The sequence below is a fragment of the Heliangelus exortis genome, chromosome 3 (genome assembly GCF_036169615.1).
Source record: "Heliangelus exortis chromosome 3, bHelExo1.hap1, whole genome shotgun sequence".
NCBI lineage: Eukaryota > Metazoa > Chordata > Aves > Apodiformes > Trochilidae > Heliangelus > Heliangelus exortis.
In genome coordinates, this window is record NC_092424.1 from 44,827,949 (window position 1) to 44,847,695 (window position 19,747).

At 36.1% G+C, this 19,747-nt stretch overlaps 1 protein-coding gene across 3 annotated transcripts in view; it reads left to right on the plus strand.

The window, feature by feature from the left end:
- Positions 1–19,747, plus strand: part of PSME4 (proteasome activator subunit 4) — a 57,882-nt gene that overhangs the window by 25,899 nt on the left and 12,236 nt on the right. For all 3 annotated transcript variants that reach the window (XM_071740417.1, XM_071740416.1, XM_071740418.1), the window contains 25 exons: positions 560–624; positions 716–866; positions 1,544–1,642; positions 2,114–2,183; positions 2,551–2,618; positions 3,153–3,368; positions 5,376–5,533; positions 6,712–6,807; positions 9,216–9,271; positions 9,621–9,677; positions 9,854–9,909; positions 9,991–10,089; positions 10,560–10,622; positions 10,773–10,868; positions 11,678–11,809; positions 12,775–12,984; positions 13,669–13,805; positions 14,115–14,168; positions 14,983–15,112; positions 15,640–15,721; positions 16,272–16,425; positions 16,943–17,012; positions 17,726–17,851; positions 18,193–18,345; positions 19,093–19,197. In XM_071740417.1, the coding sequence (XP_071596518.1) occupies positions 560–624; positions 716–866; positions 1,544–1,642; positions 2,114–2,183; positions 2,551–2,618; positions 3,153–3,368; positions 5,376–5,533; positions 6,712–6,807; positions 9,216–9,271; positions 9,621–9,677; positions 9,854–9,909; positions 9,991–10,089; positions 10,560–10,622; positions 10,773–10,868; positions 11,678–11,809; positions 12,775–12,984; positions 13,669–13,805; positions 14,115–14,168; positions 14,983–15,112; positions 15,640–15,721; positions 16,272–16,425; positions 16,943–17,012; positions 17,726–17,851; positions 18,193–18,345; positions 19,093–19,197 (2,703 nt within the window). The remainder of the gene's footprint in view (positions 1–559; positions 625–715; positions 867–1,543; positions 1,643–2,113; positions 2,184–2,550; positions 2,619–3,152; positions 3,369–5,375; positions 5,534–6,711; positions 6,808–9,215; positions 9,272–9,620; positions 9,678–9,853; positions 9,910–9,990; positions 10,090–10,559; positions 10,623–10,772; positions 10,869–11,677; positions 11,810–12,774; positions 12,985–13,668; positions 13,806–14,114; positions 14,169–14,982; positions 15,113–15,639; positions 15,722–16,271; positions 16,426–16,942; positions 17,013–17,725; positions 17,852–18,192; positions 18,346–19,092; positions 19,198–19,747) is intronic.

Here is a 19,747-nt window from a genome sequence, read left to right on the forward strand (position 1 = left end):
CAATGGCAGTTGCAGCTGCCCTCCAAAATGTTGTGTCCACTGCTAGAATACTCTTCTTGTAGCTCAGAATCTCAGAGAACAGCTAGTAGCTACAGATTGCCTAGATTCTGAATGCTCAGGTACTGTAAGAAGGTTAATTTCACTGCACTAAAGCTGCAGCACTCAAAAATTACCAGAAGAATTTGTACACTGGATGTTTAATATAAATCTGGTAGCAAAGCCAAGACTGCCCCCACAGATGGCACTTGCTGACCTTCTGCCTCAAAGGAGGGTCTGTAGTAAGGCCAGAGGTTGTATTCATGCAGGCAGACCCAGTTTCACCCAGTGAGGTTTTTTGGCTAGACATCAATGCCAGGAAATTGGACTGGGACAGTTCAAGGAAAATGTAATAATTGTTTCATGTTCTGTACTTGAGACTGTACAAACTTAAATGGGAAGTGTGGTGTAGTCTGTATCACTTAAAAATCAGAAGTGTTTTGAAGTAGTTAATGCAGGAAATAAAGTTTGTTTCCTTAAGAAAAGCCAACCTTTTGTGCTTCTTCTGCATTGGAAAAACTAGGTGGAAAGAGAATTGTGTTCTGCAACTGCTGAATTTGAGGACTTCGTACTTCAGTTTATGGATAGGTAAGTAAGCTAAGGATAGGTGTGATCTTGGCATAAGAATTTAGTAAAACTAAAGGTCCACTTGCTAACATTTGACTTCTTGTTTGTGTAGATGTTTTGGACTTATAGAGAGCAGCACACTAGAACAAACCAGAGAGGAGACTGAAACAGAGAAAATGACTCATCTAGAAAGTCTTGTCGAGTTAGGCCTCTCTTCTACTTTCAGTACAATCCTTACTCAGTGCTCAAAGGATATCTTTAAGGTATGTGGAATGTGTGTTTTTCGTCTAAGAGGCTTCATTTTTGAGTTTTGAATGGTTTGTTCAGATTGTCTTCCTTCGTTGTTGTGAACTTTCACAGTTCCTAACCGAGGAAGGGGCTGGGGGGCTGGGTCAAATTTAGGACTTCACATCAGTTTGTTTTATGATTTTATATACATCAGTATACAACTTTTAGCATCTTAATGTTCTTGTTAAATGTTAGAAATCATTCAAACAGCTTATTTTATCACTTTGTCATTGTAGGTTTTCTTTTTTTTTTTTAAATTCTTTGGTAATGCTAACCTACCCAATCCCTTGGTTTTGTTTTCTCTGCCTCTCCCTATCTCTTCTTCAGCTGGGCAAAAGAAGCTGTTCAGGGAGCCATGTGGCTAACGAGATCAGAAAAAATTATCTGGATTAAAGTAACACTGAGGGAGGAGGGTGGAGGATCCATGTTGTTGTATGGACAGATTCTTTCCTTGCAGATTGGATTAACACATTTTAATCTGTGAATCATGTTTCCAGTCTTATGTTTTGAAATTAATACACTATTATGTACAGATGTTGCCTTCTGTGTAACATCAAACGTTTGATGCTACATAGTTGTTTGGGTTCTGGTTTTTGTTTTGTTTTGTTTTTTTTAAAAAAAGTGATTTCCATCTTTCTGTTCTTGTTTTTAGGTTGCCTTGGAGAAAGTCTTTAACTTTGCTGTTTCAAATATATTTGAGATGAGAGTTGCTGGTCGAATGGTTGCAGACATGTGCCGAGCTGCAGTAAAAGTGAGAGGAAAATGCTCTGATTTCACTTAATCTTTATATTAAAAAAAAAACAAAACTATTTTTTCTTATCTAAGATCTTTAATTTTTCTTGTAAATACAGGTGGTTCCTAACATTTTTTTCTCAAATGGGATGGTTGCATGTAGCAGTATTTCAGGAGGTTAATTCACAAGTATTTTTTTTGTGCTCAACTTAAATTAATATAGATTATATTGAATGTTTAAAAATTGTGACATCAGGCTGACTCTAGATTAATTGGAATGGAGGCAATCTTTTTCACTCTTTTTCAGTAATGTTGTTTGAAGATTTATTGGTGTGTACACTGAATTCAGTGTGTGTGTGTGTGTGTGTGTGTGTGTGTGTGTGTGTGTGTGTGTGTGTGTGTGTGTGTGTGTATGTATATATATACATATATACATGTATATGAAATGGCCTCTTTTTTTAAAATGGGCTATTTATGATACTGTTTCTAGTGCCGCCCTGAGGAATCCTTGAAGCTGTTTGTACCACATTGCTGCAATGTTATAACTCACCTCACAGTCAGTAAGTTTGAAAGATTTTTTTTTTTTTATTTGCTTTGTTTTGGGTTGACTTTTGTCAGCCATGAAAATAATATTTAAAACTTCAATGTGTTTTCTACAACTTTATTTCCAGCATGGAAAATAAATTCTGTCAGTTTTATCTAAAAAAACAAACCAACAGCTACTGATGTTTTATTTCAAGACAGAAATCCCTTAAGCTACAGGAGCATGCTTTTGTGAAAAGGTGGCTGCTATTTGGGTATGGGTGTGATATGAATTGAAAGGTTGCAACAGAAGGGCTGGGAGTAAACTTTTGGTTTATGACTTAGCTTGTTGGGAAAACTTGACTGCAGCATAGTTACAGCAGTGCTTATCACTTTTTCCTCTAGATGATGATGTGTTACATGATGAAGAACTAGATAAGGAGCTACTTTGGAATCTTCAGCTTTTGTCAGAGGTATTGCAAAAAATGTTGTCCCCATGCATGTATATCATTGAATCCTGTTTAATAGCTCTCAAAGAAATAACTTGTAAATGTTGTATTAATGATGTTGTATATCTTCTTATCCCATTTAAAATGGGACATAAGTGTCTGCTGTTTGAAGAAAATAAACATGTGGTGTGTATGTGGAAAAAGTTTAAATGTTTATTAAGAATTATTGAGGGGTAGAGAAAGAAGAGGGAAGCATAGAGGTGAAAACAGAAGATACTTTTGGTAAAGATAAATCTACTAAAATGAATCTCAAGGTGTATGAGTATTACTTGAAAACTTTGAATGCAGTTGAAAAGCAGTGTGTATCACAGTTCTTATGTGTTAAACTTCTCCAATAGCTGCAGAAGTGGTAGCTCATGCATGAATTAAGTCTTTGATTTTAATTCACTGTGGTGCAGAGAATGCAACCTGGTACCAGATTGGTTGGGCAGTGTAATAGTTTCTTTAGTCCTCTAGAATAAAACCACTTACCTTTGAAATGTTTGCCTTTTCTGTTAGATCACTCGAGTGGATGGAAAGAAGTTGCTACCGTACAGGGAGCAGCTTGGGAAGATACTGCAGCGAACCCTACATCTAACCTGTAAGCAGGGTTACATTCTGTCTTGTAACCTACTGCACCATCTTCTTCGTTCTGCTACACTTATCTACCCCACAGAGTACTGCAGTGTGCCAGGTGGCTTTGACAAGCCTCTTTCTGAATACTTTCCTATCAAGGCAAGGATTTTCATTTATTTAGGATTAGAGGATTTGACTTTCTTTTTTTTAAACAAACAATCATACACTATATTACTTGGTTTTGTTTGGAGATTTCTGAAAATAGATAGCGGCAATGGAGAGTGAGAGATGCTTTGGGCTTTGAAACATAAAGCAAATAACAAATTACTTGAAGTTTTACTGATAGCAAAAAAATGAATATTGACTGTTTTGCATATAGAACAACATGTTAGTGTTTTTTATGATGGAAGTTTTACGATGATTGCATAACTACAATAGGATAATACAAAGTGAGAGTGCCTGTTCATGTTTCCTAATCTTGTAATATGTAATGCAATTAATTAAGACCCAGCTATCATGAAATACAGTGGTATAAACAGTTCAATATTATCAGGAGAATTTTGCTGCTTGCTTTAGCTCAAATATTCAGTTATAGGAAGCGTGGTTGCACTGGGACAAACTGAGTCTTTCATCTGCCTTTGTGGATGAGAGCTGCAGCCTTTCCTTATTCCTATAAATGTGGTTGTCAGATATAACAAGGAGTGGCTCATGCATGGAAAAATGAGAACATAAGTGCAAAACAATTGCAAGAAAGGAGGTAGGGTAGTTTTACAGGTAGGCAGATACCAAATGAGCAATGATTCTACACTGATCTTGAGATAAATAAAGTGGAAGTGGCAATATTAAAATTGACTGAAACCATAAAAACTAATGAACTAGTCTGCTGTTGAGACTTTGCAGGCAGTTTACCAATATTACAGAGGAACAGTGAAGAGTTTTCAGAATATGAATACGAAGCTGCATTTTGCTGAAAAATGTTCTTATACACAACTGTCAAACTGGAGACAGTCTAATGCCTGTTACTGGCAGCCAATAGAAATGTCTAAACTAATGGGAAAGTTGAGGTGGACCAGATATTCATTTAACAAATAAAAAAATCTTAAATGCCACAATGCAAAGAAAATGATTTATTTTATTTAATTCTTTGTCTGAAACTGAAAAAAATCACAATTACTTCCATACATGAATGGCTACATTATAAAGTGTGCATTATATCAGCTCTTCATTGCCATTAACAGCTTGAGTTTCACTTACATGCTTCCTACCTCACCTCAGTGTAAAACTGCAATTCTGTCACTCTCAAATAATATTCCTGGAGGACTAGCCTGCTCTTCCAAGGAAGAAATGTAGTATCAGGCTATGTTGAGTAAGTGTTTTGCTATAGTTGCTTGTACTTTTTGTCCAGTCACATCAGTTAGGCATTTTACGAACAGGTGGTGAAATTTTGCAATGTTAAATTACCATGTCAGATTGGACAAAGACAGGAAAAGAAGTGAAGACTGCAGATTATTAATACAGTACTAATCATGTTTGATTATGTATTAGTAATAAATACAGACTTTTCCAAATAGTTGAGTAGTGTGAATTTTATAGCATGTCTGAGATCTTTATAAGCCAAAACATCCCATAAGAAAGACAAGTTTTTATGACTTAGTGTTGTATGGGAAGTCCAACTTAAAATGCAGATTGATTTATTTATCAATTTTTACTTTTAAAATGAAAGTTCTAAGTTTCCTAATTGTGGTTCAAAACTGAAAAGAATTATTACTGAATGTGTTAACTTTTTATGCTCTCTATAGGAGTATGAAAATCTGAGTTGCACTTAAGAATAGCTCTGAATTTTTGTACAGGCAAAGGAATAATAAAATTTGATTTTAACTAGACTAGTACAGTTTTTTCCCTTTTAGCCCTTTCAGATATGTATTGTTTTGCAGGTACACGTGAGATGTTATAGTAGCTTTAGAATTCATGTTTGATTTTATTATGTTCTTGGGTTTTGTTTGTTTTGTTTTTCTTGGAATTGCCAGGGTTACAGCTTTACAATAATAGCTAGTTCATGTGTTTGGTTCTGTTGGTTTTTTTTTTTAGTCGAAAAAAATGCAAATTTTTTAAAAAGACAATTTGCTTTATAGATTGATGAATAAGAAATGTCTTTATGTCCTCCAGGACTGGGGCAAACCAGGTGATCTGTGGAACTTGGACATTCAGTGGCATGTTCCTTCATCTGAGGAAATAGACTTCGCTTTTTATTTGCTGGATACTTTTCTTCAGCCTGAGCTCACCAGGCTAGAGCGCTATGCAACTGGAAACCTAGAAATGTCCAGGTTAGTTGTGATATGTAATAATGGGGATGGCATGGTTCTCCACTCGTCTGTTTTAAGTTATTATTGTCAGTCATACTGTTACTGTAAAAAAATCAGAGTAAAATTGAGTAACATCATAGTATTTTACTTCTTAGTCTTTGAAATTATTCCAGGATTTCCAGAATTTTTAATTCTTAAGAGTACATGTAATTTGGAGGTGCATTTTGTAAAATGGGTAAAATAATTTTGAGATGAAGCACTCTTTAAAACAATCTTAAGACATTTTGTGTTGGTGTAAAGACTTTTCTGCTGCATAATTTTTTAAAATTCATTCCACAAGTTATGTTTCCATTTAACGGTAGTCAGCAGGAAAAAAGCTTTTCCTCTAGATTCTTACCTTGTTATTTTGGTAGAACCATTTGTGTTCCTAAGCTGTTGAGTGGAACACAGAACTGATTTGGGCTTGGAAATCTGCCTTGCTCCACTTCCTATGAATAAGTGGATTCGGTACATAGTGTATCCCCATAAAAAGCATCAGTGTTGAAACTGAGGTGATGCAGAGTTGGTGGCATAACAAATAGGAGTGGAGGCAAGAATACAGTTGCCCAATCTTATTAAAACTCAGTGTGAAACTGTGGCTTTGTAAGTGTAGTTTCCTAAGCGCAAGATAATAACGAGTTCAGTAAGCATTTAAAGTATCAAATATCTAATGATGTTTACCAGCATTAAATCTCAAGCATACTTCATTGCTCATGTTAAACCTTTGTCCTTGAAGCTATATATACTTCAGTTAATGTCTAATATAACACAGAAAAAGTAAGTTGTTAACATTATTGTGTTATAATTTATGTAAAATATTCACACACACTACTCCCTCATCTTAATCATGGCTGGAAGGACTTTTCTTGGCCTTCAGGTGGAGAGTTATTTCATTGGTTTTATCTGAGATTTAGATAATTGTTAAAAAAAAATCTGGGGGTAAAGCAGTCTGGTTTGAGGTCAGTTTATCTCTCTACTGACATTTCATTCATCATTTTAGAATGTAGGTTTGGTCTAAAAATTACAGATTTCTGTAGTGTTTCCTCTTGTGTTTGGAAGTGATATGGCTAAGGAAAAGGTCATTTAAAAACAAATAAAAATGCTAAACTATATTTCCAAGCATTTAATGGATGAGTAATCAGGTTTTCTTTGTTTTTAAGAGATGATGTGCAGCAGTGTCTTGCTATAGTGCATAACTGCTTGATTGGTTCTGGAAACATTCTGCCACCTCTGAAAGGAGAAAGGGTAGCTCATCTGTAAGTAAAATTTATTTTTATATCACAGACATTCTTAGCAGTTACATTCATACTGTTTTTTTGTGCTTATTGCTATTATCAGACAACTGCTCTAGTGTCTATTTTTAAGGAACTCTCATAGTGGTATAAATATTCAGAAATTTGAAATAGTGGCTTACAGAAACACTTAATATTTAAACCATGAAAGAGTATTAAGTACTTCTGTTGGTTCAAGACTGAAAATGTTTTAAAAAGGCAGATGACTGTACTGTGTTGCAGATGCTACTTTGTGTAAAGGAAGTGAAAACTAGGCGTTTATTTGTATGTTTCTGTCTCCAAAAGAAGCCCTGAGACCACATTACACTGCCATCTGACTAATGTTTCTGTCACCCTGAATGAGTAAAGTCATAAACATTCTGAACTTAACTTCTTGCTCTCTGCCTTCTTATATTAAAATAGAAAATATGTCCTGTTTGAATATTCAAAGCCCTGTGGATAGTAGATGATACTGGTAGTAGTAGATAGTGGATGTAGAACCTGGCTCCTGGTGCCAGCGTACACTAGCAAAATTGCTTGAGTAAATGTGCGTTTTGGAAATAGTTTTCTGTTGCATTGCAGTAGCTCAGGCTTTAAAACAGACAATGGTTTAATAGATGGGATTGCTGCTTTAGCCTTGACTCCTATAGGAAGTTATGTCCAAATATTAATGTTAGCGGCAACTATGAGTTAGATCTCGGTATTCCTGAGAGACACTGGTGAAGCAGAATAATGAAGAGGTGATTGGGTATAATCGACACGGCTTCACCAAGGGCAAATCATGCCTGACAAACCTTGTGGCCTTCTATGAAAAGGTCACAGCATCAATAGACAAGGGCAGAGCAACAGACATCATTTACCGGGACCTGAGCAAAGCCTTTGACACTGTCCTACGTGACATCCTGGTATCCAAGCTGGTAAAACATGGATTTGACAGATGGACTACCCAGTGAATTAAGAACTGGATTGATGGCTGTACCCAAAGGGCGACTGTCAATGGGTCTGTGTCCAACTGGGAGGGCAGTGACAAGTGGAGTCCCTCAAGGATCAGTGTTGGGACTGGTCTTGTTTAACATCAGTGTCGGTGACATGGAGGGTGGCATTGAGTGCACCCTCAGCAAGTTTGCTGATGACCCCAAGCTGTGTGAGGTGGCTGACACACTGGAAGGAAGGGATGGAATCCAGAGGGACCTTGACAGGCTGGAGGAGTGAGCCCGTGACAACATCATAAAGTTCAACAAGACCAAGTGCAAGGTCCTGCATCTGGGTAGAGGCAATCCCAAGCACCAATATAGCCTAGGCAGTGACCGCCTTGAGAGCAGCCCTGAGGAAAAGGCCTTGGGGTGCTGGTGGATGAGAAGCTCAGCATGAACCATCAGTGTACACTTGCAGCCCAGAAAGCCAACCAGATCCTGGGCTGCATCAAGAGAAGTGTGGCCAGCATGTTGAGGGAGATAATTCTCCTGCTCTACTCTGCTCTCCTGAGACCCCACCTGGAGTACTGTGTCCATTTCTAGAGCTCCTACTGCAAGAAAGATGTGGATGTGCTGAAGTGTATTCAGAGAAGGGCCACAAGGATGATCAGAGTGCTGGAGCACCTCTACTATGAAGACAGACTGAGAGTTGGGGTTATTCAGTCTGGAGAGGAGAAGGCTCTGAGGAGACCTCATTGTAGCCTTCAAGTATCTGAATGGGGCCTACAAGAAAGCTGGTGAGGGACTGTTTAGGATGTCAGGTAGTGATAGGACCAGGGGAAATGGATTCAAACTAGAGGAGGGTAGATTTAGGTGAGATGTTAGAAAGAAGTTCTTCATCCAGTGGTGAGACTAGGTGATCTTTAAGGTCCCTTCCAACCCTGAAAATTCTGTGATTCCTGTTATATACCATCTTTGAAATCTGGAGAGTTTCGGTCAAGCTTATGGCTGCATTCTGTGTTTGACTGTAAAGTTGTTGTTGAGACAGCTAATAAGGGAGCACTGATAAAGTCTCTAGCAAATTACTTCATGTGCTTGGCTTATGTGAGCTTCTTGTACAGTGGGACAGGCTTCACTTGGGTGTATGTTACAACAGTTGTTAAGCCAGAGAGTCTTGTATAGGTCATCTTACCATTGACTATGCAAGAAATTCAGGGAAATATTCCTTTAGTTACAGAGATGGTGCAGGGCGTACAGGCTGATTATGGTTACAAGCCAAGAAAATAACAGACCTTTCAGGAGGCATCAACTGTCCTGTATCAGCAATGTGCTGCTGGTCCATATTGAGAAAATGTGGCAATGTGTTAACATGGCTTCTGGATTCACTTGCCCTCATTTAAAATGAATTAAATGTCAGTGAAACTCACATACTCAAGGATTCTCATTATGTGCAGTAATACTTGGTTTGTTTTCATGCAGGGTCCCAAGTCTGGTGTCTTTGGAAGAGACAAAATTGTACACTGGTGTGGAATATGGTAAGTAGATCCTAATTCTGTTCAGACAGGTAGTAAATGTTGTTTTTAGTTTTCTTTTCTGATGTAAAACCAGCCAGTTCTTTTAGAAAGCATATTTATGAATCTTCTCTTTATATTAAATGGGTTTTTTTGGCCAACATAAGTTTTTGTGTACACACCATTTCATGTTCAGTGATGGTGGTGTCCTTAGATATAACAAGGTAGTTGCTTTTGTGATCATCCATACTGCCACTTGTGAATAGTCTGCTCTGGATTTCCAGTGGCTTACTTATTTAGAAATTGCTTTTTATGCTGTTGTATAATTTAAAAAAAACCCAACAGAAAACCCTGCTTTTTTTTTTTTTTGTAGATTTATCACGAGAGAATTATCGTGAAACAATTGCAAGGGTTACAAGGAAATTGCTGCGTAAGTTTAACTGCTCTTTCTAAGAAAGCACTGTCTTATGCTTTTAAGTATAATTTTATAGATTAGAAACTTGTTTAGTTTACTTTGTTATAATTCTTAAATTCAAAATTTGTAGAAATGAAATAAGTTATTTTAAAGCTCTTCCCGCTGTCTAATTATTTTTCTTTCAATTGCAGGCTATATACTTGATCATTCAGAAGATGATACCAAGTCTTTATTTCTAGTAATAAAGGTATACTTATAACTTGCAATATTTAAGATAAGATGACTTGTTTTGCAAATAATAACTCTTGTCACTTTTTTGTTTCTACAGATTATTAGTGATGTTTTGCAGTTCCAAGGATCTCACAAGCATGAGTTTGATTCACGATGGAAAAGCTTTAATCTAGTGAAAAAATCAATGGAGAACAGGGTCAGTGATTTTCCTTTGTAACACTTAGGTGTGGGGTGGAAATAGTTCTTAATGTACAGAAAGCCTTTTTTTGTCTTTTCATTACTCTCCTAATCAGTTTTTATAAATTTGAAGTCTAATTGCTTTATTATTTTATGGTGCTTTTGTACCATTATTTGGAAATCTTATTAATAAATAGCTTAGTGCTTCTGAATTGTAGTAACCCTCAGTTTGCATATATCCTTGGACCAAAGACTGAGATTTGGCATTCTGGTCACTGCTCACCATGATATTTCTGTGACCAGAGCTTCCTTTTGCTAACAGACTAATAGGCAAATAAAGAATTTACCTGGGCAAAAAAAATCAAGGTTGTCTGCCAAGAAGAATTTGTGTGAGATATCTGTTTCTAGAAGAGTACATGGTGAAATCAATCAGTACAAATTGCTCATATGAATAGTGAAATCTAAACCAGATTATGTATTTGTTCACAGCTTCAAGGAAAGAAGCAGCATATCAGAGCTTTGCTGATAGACAGAGTTATGTTGCAGCATGAGGTAATATTTTTGCTGAAATCTTTACTAACTACTTAACTTGAAAGCTGATTTGTTGTTCTTTAGCAAAAGATGCAGTTATCCTGTACTAGTGATTCTCTTGTATGTGTGAAATATAAAAGCAATATGTTCTTTGTTTTCTATGCAATTTAGCTGAGAACACTAACGATGGAAGGCTGTGAATATAAAACTTCCCACCAGGAGATGATCAGAGACCTTCTGTGTTTGTCCACAAGTTCATATGGTCAGGTAACAAACAACCCCTTTTACACTGTGTAATACATGGAGTTTCTTGTTGATACTTTCAAGTTAAGTTTTAAGGATCTTTGTATTTCAGCATGAAATATTTACTTAGTTCACTTGCATTAGTTGCCAGTTTCAGCATAGTTTTTGCTTTAAGCCCCTTTTTCAAATAAGAGTTTAAATGGGTGGAGAGGTTGCCAACTTAGGTTAAAAATATAAAATTTTTTGAGGTACTTAACTCTATGCTTCTAAAAAGAATTCCATTTTTAAAAATGTAACAAAAATATACCAATTTGGTTTTTGATATGATGATACAATTAATGATGCTATTTGGAATGTTGAGTCTGCTTCTAGGAAGAAAATGCAATGGCATCCTGGTTCTTAAAAATACTTAAAGCAAGTGTAAGTGTACTAGTAATAGAATCCTGAACTTTTTGCCCAGTGGAAGCTTTCTGTTCAGATCCATCCACAATGTTTTCAGGCTCCTTAGAGTTCTGCCAGCTCATCTTTTGTTCTCACTGTTTGCTTCAAATTATTTTAAAACCACATTGACTCCTTCTGGCAACATAAAGAATTTTGTTTAACTTTGTAGCTGTTCTCAAGAACATGAGAACCGAAGAGGAGGTTTTTCTGAAAAACTGTGAGCAAGGATGAGGGAAAGCATTCTGTTTATGACCTGTAGCAAATAATTCTATTTCTGTGCACAAATACATCATGTAAACTCTGTGCATAGGTAACTGAAATGGCTAAGGATGTTATTTTTGTAAAGTATATTTTTGTTTTGGAAAGCTTTCTATTAATATCTTTCTCCACAGGTCAGAAGCAAAGCTCAGCAAGCATTCTTCACAGCTCTGGGAACATACAATTTTTGTTGCAGAGATATAATTCCCTTGGTTTTGGAGTTCCTCCGTCCAGACCGGCAAGATGTCACTCAAAAGCAATTTAAAGTAATTTTATGAGCTTTGTTTCATATGTCTTTTGAAAGTGTTTTTTATAGGAGAATTTTTAATGGTGCAAGTAGCATTTTCGTGTTTGACTGATACTTTCATGGCATTATACCTTTTGCATGACTAGTGTAAGCAATTAGGTCAGATGCCAAGAGAAATGTTGTGTTCAGTATGTTTATATAATCATGTGTCCAGGTATTACAGAAACATATGTTAACAACTGTCTCTATAGAATGGAAATTGAGAAAAAAGTTGATCACCCAAAAAAAAACCTACCTTAAATCCAGATGGGTTCTGTTATGAAGTGGTGGGTGAATGCTGATGCTGTCAGGCCTGGAAATCGTGCTGACACAGTGATGCCAGGATGCAATCTGTCCATCCAGGTTTTTGAAAGCATCATGCTGCCCTCTTCCTAAACTCTTCCTTAGCCCATTTGGCTACAGGGGCAAGTTGGACTCTTGTCATGTGGTCAGAACAGCAGCTGTGGCCTATTACTGTGTTCCAGCTGCATGCTAGATCCTATCAGACAGCATGTGATTGCATTGCTTGCATATCTTATCTCTTCTTGTTTCTTGATTATTATTTTTTTTTCTGCTATCCTTGTACCTCCCTTTCTCCATCCCTGTCTCATCTCAGATAAGCAACCATGTTTTTCCTGATCATTTCCAGTTTTGCTACACTTATAGCATCTGCTACAGTACCTGAGTTTGGTATTTTTGACTGCTACCAGGCAGTTGTAGCCTATATGATATCACTGATGTGCTCACCCAGGCACTGTTCTTCTTGTAAGACTCTGCTCCCAAAAAGGTCCCAAGACTTCATTCCAATTGCCTGTGAAGTTTGGCTGTTTCTCACATAACCCTCACTTAATTTTTTTTCTCTGTGTGTGCATGCTTATGTAGATAGGTATCACTTACATATGAACAATGCTTTAACTTGCTGAAATTACATCTTTTGTTTTACAGGGTGCCTTATATTGTCTTCTTGGAAATCACAGTGGAGTATGTTTGGCAAATCTTCATGACTGGGACTGTATTGCACAGACGTGGCCAGCAATTGTTTCTTCGGGGCTTAGCAAAGCTATGTCCTTGGAGAAACCATCCATAGTGAGACTATTTGATGACCTCGCAGAAAAAATCCATCGGCAGTATGAGACAATTGGATTGGACTTTGCAGTAAGTGACAGATTGCTTGGTGTTAATATCTTGGATTTTGAGAGCATTAGATTACATGAATGTTTGAGACTTGCGTGGTGTTTGAGTATTCTAATGTTTATCGTGCTCCAGTTTGCCACAGAGTATGTTGATGTGTGTTTTTGAGACTGAAGTAATAGATTTTACTGCAATACTATGGGAATTTGTGATTTTTATTAACCTCTTAGGAAGCCTGTTAGAGAAACAAAATTTAAGTTGGCTTTTTAGTGTTACATAGTGTAGGTCTTGTGAAGGTGTGTTTTAATAGGACACCTATAAATTAATGTTATCAGTATTTGTAGCATTGTGCTGCTGTTCTAGCACGCAGTACTTGGGACACAACTGCCTCTTGCCTTGACAGAAGGATGAATGGCATGGTACTCATTTTAAAGAATGAGTGCCAATAATAAAAGTATTTTATTATTAATTTTTTCTTCTTAAGGAAACATTAAAGTTTGTCTTTACCTTGATTTTAAAATACAATAAAACATGTACTTGGAGAAATAATTCTGCTGTGTGAGCACAAAAGCTGTCTTCCCCACTTCTTCATGGATTTGTTTTATGTAGATAGGAAATTTTGCACTATGCATATTTCGAAACAGAAACAAACATTAAAAACTTGAAAGCTGCTGCTCAGTCCCAAATCTTTGCATTCTCTATCAATAGGTTCCAGAGAAATGTATTGAGATAGCTGTTATGCTACAGAAATCAGAACACCCAAGTTCAAACTTCACAGGTCTTCCTTCAGAAGAAATTCAGTTAGGAATTCAGCGACAGAAAGAAAAGAATGCTGAGGCTCTGAGGTAAGTTAAACTTCCCTAAACACTAGTTTATACTACCCAATATTTACATAAAATATAATAATCCAAAATTATTAAATTAAATTCTAAAGTACTGCAGTCTTCAAGCATGCTAAATTTGTTGAGTTTATCTTCTCTGACTTGGCAGCCTCTGTCCTCTGCTCTCCCATTTCCTCCCTTCCTCCTCCTGTTTCCTGTCTTCCCCGTTGGTGCTGTGTTTACTTCATTGCCTTTTTTTTTAGGAACTTTAGTTCTATTTTTAAAGGGTTCTCCCCGTATCATTTGGTTGATGATTTCTTCTTTTTCCCTCAGAAACTATGAAAATTTGGTCAACATGCTGCTGGACTGTGTGGAGCAAAGAAATCTGTAAGTTTCCCTTTCTGTGCATGAGAAATTTTTGGGGGTGGGTAGCAGGTGGCCGCATGAATAAATCTCATTTGCATCAAGATCACATGACCAGAATTGAGTAATACTGCCTCACCCTTCAGGTAGTTGTCCAAAAGCAGTATTTTAGTAGCAGTCTTCCATGAAATGGATTGCAGCCAGTTCCTTGAAGAGCTTTTGCAAAGGTATCTGCTGAAACTGAGTTTCTGGAGGGCCTTGTGCATTGGTGTATGAATTCTCATTCCCAAACAGGAAGATAAAGGCCAGTTTAGGGGAGTCTTTAGCATTACTGTCTCCTATGTAAAGTAGTGAATGAATAATGAATTTATTTTGATTGGGAGCTTGATTTGTTAATTTAAGGCATCATCAAATCTTGAAGCTAAGCTTTGTTGGTAATTACTTTGACCTGTTATTTTCTTTAAATAATTTTTAAAAAATTTTTCTGGGGATAAATGTTGTGGTGCTGTCTGCATCATACTGGCATCCAAATAGATTTAAATATGAAACATAGTATTTGTGTATACAAACATCTGTACCGGTCTGTGTTTTACATTAAAATACCCAGATCCAAAAGGGATCATTAACTGAATATGGCTGATTGCACTTGCCTGTTCCCAGAGCTGTGGAATTTTCCTTAATTGACAGTTAAGCTCATTGACTATAGCAGTGACATAAAACATTACTTTGTTAGTCCAAACATTTTTACATAATCTTAATATGTAGAACCATTTCTGTGCAAAAGCAGTACATGCAACTATGCTACTTACTGTGTGCTTTGAATATTTTTTTTTTTCAGTCCCTGGAAGTTTGAGCACATCAGCATTGGTTTTCTGTCTCTGCTCCTGAGGGATGATAGGATACTGCCTGTCCGTGCCATAAAATTTTTTGTGGAGTGTCTCAACCATGATGCAATTGTAGTTCGGAAGGTAAAACCAACATAATTAAATTTCTTTGTTTTGCAGCTCATGGGATGGGGGTTTAGCTCAAATGTTGATAAAGACATGACAATACTGTGTAAAGTCTGTAAAGTGTGAAGATATGGAACATACTTGTTCATTTTTACTTAATTCAGAATTCTTTTGTGGAATTTCTTTTTAAGGTGTCTGGATTTTTCCCATCTGCAGCTTATTTTACTTGAAGGGAATCATCATAGATGTGCCTATATTTGTACCATATTTGTACCTTTAATTCTGCTTGAAATGATTGGTGGGGAGGATTTTCTGGGCTATAAAGGACATACTTCAGTCATGTCCTGTATCTCCTGAAATGGGTGTGATTGCTTCTTTATAGGAAGTATCAGCCACTGGGGTGACAGTGTTCACTATTATGCTCACTAACTTTTTAGTGTAGCAAGTAGCTGACTTAAAATATGTTTATGATGAGATGATTGCACACATCCTTCTGGAAGCAAATGTATGGAATGGATATAGTAATTCCTATTTCTTTCTTTTAGGTGGCCATCTCGGCTGTGGCTGGTATTCTTAAGCAGCTTAAGAGAACACACAAGAAAATGCCCATCTGCCCTTATGAAATAAGTAAGTTTTATTTAGTTTAAGGAATGTCTTTATGACACTTATCCTTAAATTCTTTTCATAAGCACATTTTTTTGGTTCAGTTAGACATAGAATCTCAAGCTTTTTATTTCTCTCTGTTAATATTCTAAGCAAAAAAAATTGGACAATATAATTGGTCATTTTTCAGGCTGTTTTTTTTTTTCAGTGTATTATGTGCAAGTATTAAGCTGTTTACTTACGTGAAGTGAATTCTCTGAAGTGTGTTAGAACTTCAGAGGTACAATTCTTTTCTTAAAAGGCTTTTCAAAGCTTGCAGAAAGCTGTGAAAAGAATTTGTATATTTCCTTTCTTTTAATATTTTCAAATGGCATATTTATATAAATTACTAAAAGCATTGTTTCTGTTACTGTTAAGGTTGCTTTTGGTCTCCTTGGGCAAATCTCAGTACAGATTTGATTGGGGTGAGGGAGACATATCCTCTCTTTAGCATCCTTTTATTAACAGTCCTATCAAACTTTTGAGTTACTCTTAATGAACAAATTTGACAGAGTATAAATTCCTATTCAACCAGGTGGGAGCACGAAGCCTTCCAGCATTCAGGCTGGTGACAGACCAGATAACCAGTGGCTGCACTATGACAGTCAGAGTTTACCAAAGACCAAGGAAGCTTGGGAGTCCTGTTGTTTTGTGGAGAAAACGCACTGGGGATATTATACCTGGCCTCGGTGAGTATCATTAAGCATGAAGATAGAATTGTGAGAGTCAGCAGAAAAAAACAAAACAGTGGGAAATGAAATAATATTTGTTCGGTATAATTTTTTAATTGAAACAAAAAAAGCCACTAATGGTTTACTTCACCTTTGTGTTCCTTTCTTGTCTTACCCTTTCTGGGTGTTTTTTGTGGGGCCTTTTTAGTTGTTTTAATGATTTGGTTTCTACCTGTTCATCTTTGGATTTTGCGAGTACTATAGGCACATACTTCATATGGCTATTTAACTGCTGGTTTTAAAATGAAGTATGTATGCTTGAAAGTTGTATAGTTGTGAAATATTCAGACTATCCTATCACTTATAATTCTGGATTTCTTGCTGTAGCAAAACCTTTATAACATTTTAATTTTTTTAAGTTTTTCACTTTTGGAGTTGATCATAAATCCTGTTTAGCATAGAGAATATAGAAACTAGGAATAAGCTTTATTTTACCTTGAAACATGTTGCTACATTTAGTTTCTTTGATATTCAGAACTATGACAGTTTATGCTCCAGTTGAACATCAACCAAAGCTTGGGCGAAGAAGAGATGAGCTGACAGAGGTAAGGGTCTAAGTGTGTTTCTGTTCCGTGGGTTTTTAAATTCTACTACTCTTTTTTTTTTTTTTAGTGTTGTCCACAGATAACTGTGGCAATCAAATTCCCTTCTGTCTTTTAACTGAAGTATTGCTTGCCATTTGAAGAGTGTTGCACAAAATGTATGGAAACAGGTTTGTTTTGCTTAATTTGAAGGCCCAATGGAGATTGAGCTCACCATGCAGTTTTATGGCTATGTGAATATAATAAATTTTAGCAAGCAAGACATTTTAAATTGTGGATTTTCTACTTAATTTTCACACTTAATGTGTTAGCATATGAGAAGAAATTATGACCTGAATGTATTGTAGATTCTCTGTCATCTATCATGGAATATCTGTATTAATGAGCACTTTTGTTCCTTTTCAAGTTTTTGTTAGAGTTGAGAAGGAAGTAATTATGACAGTGGGAGTTACTGCTTTGTAGGGGTTGTGCTAGTGAAAGGAAAGACAATCCAAAGTCATTACTGAAATTAAAAATCAGGAGTCTTGTAAAATATTACTGAATACTTCCTGTGAAATGAAGGAGGAGATGGATAACCAAGGCATGATTTTTGCCAAAAATAGAATTGAAATGAAAAATGAAAACTTGAAAAGATTGGGATATTGCTGTGGCAATCAAGCACCTCAGAACTAATCGGGTTTGTTTTGTTTTTTTGGTTTTTTTTTTTTTTGTTACAGGCAGAACAAATTATATATGATCACTTTTCTGATCCGAAGTTTGTTGAGCAGTTAATAAAATTTTTGTCTTTAGAAGACAGAAAAGGGAAGGATAAATTTAATCCTCGACGATTTTGCCTCTTCAAGGTAACTGGAGTTCAATACCATATTGCTTCCATTTTCTAGATAATTATCAAAGTGTGGAGAAGCCACATGCTACCTGGTTTATGGCCCACTGTTGCAAAATGTTAATTTTTAAAGGCATGCTGCTATGATTAATCCTATGAATCCCCTCTTCTGATTAACTGCTTAGGGAAACATTTAGAGTCATATAAAAGAACATAGGATATTTGCATGTAATTCTATTACGAAAACAAAGTAATTTCACTTTCTTTATATTCAAATATCAAGAGCTTGACAATTTTTTGTTCTTAGGAAGACAATGGCTTAGACAGTTACAGCAGACACTCTCACATCTTGTTTTCCAGGGCCTGTTCAGAAACTTTGACGATGCCTTCTTGCCAGTTCTTCAACCCCACTTAGAACGACTTGTGGCAGACTCCCATGAAAGCACCCAGAGATGTGTAGCTGAAATTATAGCAGGCTTAATAAGAGGTTCTAAACACTGGACGTTTGAGAAGGTGCTGAAGTAGTATTTTTGAGTAATTCATGGAAGTTAAGGAATAAATTTGAATTAACAAGAAAATAAAGCATATGAAGTTGAGGGCTTTTAATGTGTCACCAAGGACTGGAAAATGTTGGAACACATAGTGCTTCATTGTCAAACTTTGAAGCATAGCTTGATTTGGTACCCATTTAATACTAGGTGTTAACAAAATGCTTCAAGAGTAAAACTCAAAACAGTTTGCTGGGAAGGAGATACCAAAGCTGACATGGTTTGTAATTTCTGATTGGAGTAAGGGCTTCTATCCACCTTGGGTGATGACATCTTTATTTAGTCTAGATCTAGCTGTCTAGCTTATCTTCAAATTAATTTCTATGCTGAAAAATAATTCTGTGAGAATAAATTCCTTAATGAAAAAATAAAATGGGAGGAGAGGAAGTCCTTGAGGTGTACAAGACTGCTATCCTATCAAAAGCAAAGTATATGCAATATCTGTTACAATGTACTTTTAATTCACCATGAAAGTGGTGCATACTTAGTCCACAGTATTTCTAAACACATTTTAAACACGATGAAAATTATTCCTCAAATCTTACTTCAGGTAGTATTTTTTTGTTTAATAAATACTGTACAATAGTTCCTTCCAGAATCTTTATTCTTTTTCTATGATTTAAAAAGATAAAAGGATTTGGATTCACAGAAGTCAAATGGTCATTTTGCGCTTAAATAGACAAATCTTGCCTTTTGCCTTTTTGTTGAGCAGGTGGAAAAACTTTGGAAGATTCTCTGTCCATTGCTTCGAACAGCGTTATCCAACATTACAGTGGAAACATATAACGATTGGGGCACATGCATAGCAACCTCCTGTGTAAGTATCCCACTGTTTGTCTTGTAAAGCTGTATCCAAATGGCCAAGTTTTACAGACAATATGTAAATATGAACTTTATGAACAGAGGGATTTGGGTGTATTTTATCAGCTAAAACTGAGAACTGTAAGTAGAGTATAAAAATAACCATTTCAAAATTACGTCTATTTTCTTTATGTAACATTGTATTTGTCTGTAAAGGGCAGAAGGTAACAATTTCTGAAAAAGCTATGAAATTAAGTATTTTAGAGCTGTTCACTGTGATGGACTTGGGAGTTGGAGTGTCTGAGCAGCAGGGTAAATGGTAGGCTACAGATACCTTGGGTCAGTAATTCTTTGAAGTCACTTGAAAAAATTCAGTATAGTTTGACGGACAAAACCCTGGCAATTAATTACCAAAATTTGTCCATACTTTTAAGAAATGAAGCAAGTCCTTTTATTATGATCGTTGTATTTACCAAATAATTAAAACTGTGTAGCTTCACTGGATTTTACTCCTATTGAGGTTCATAGTGAAGTTTAACTTTGCACTTGCTTAATAGGATAATTAC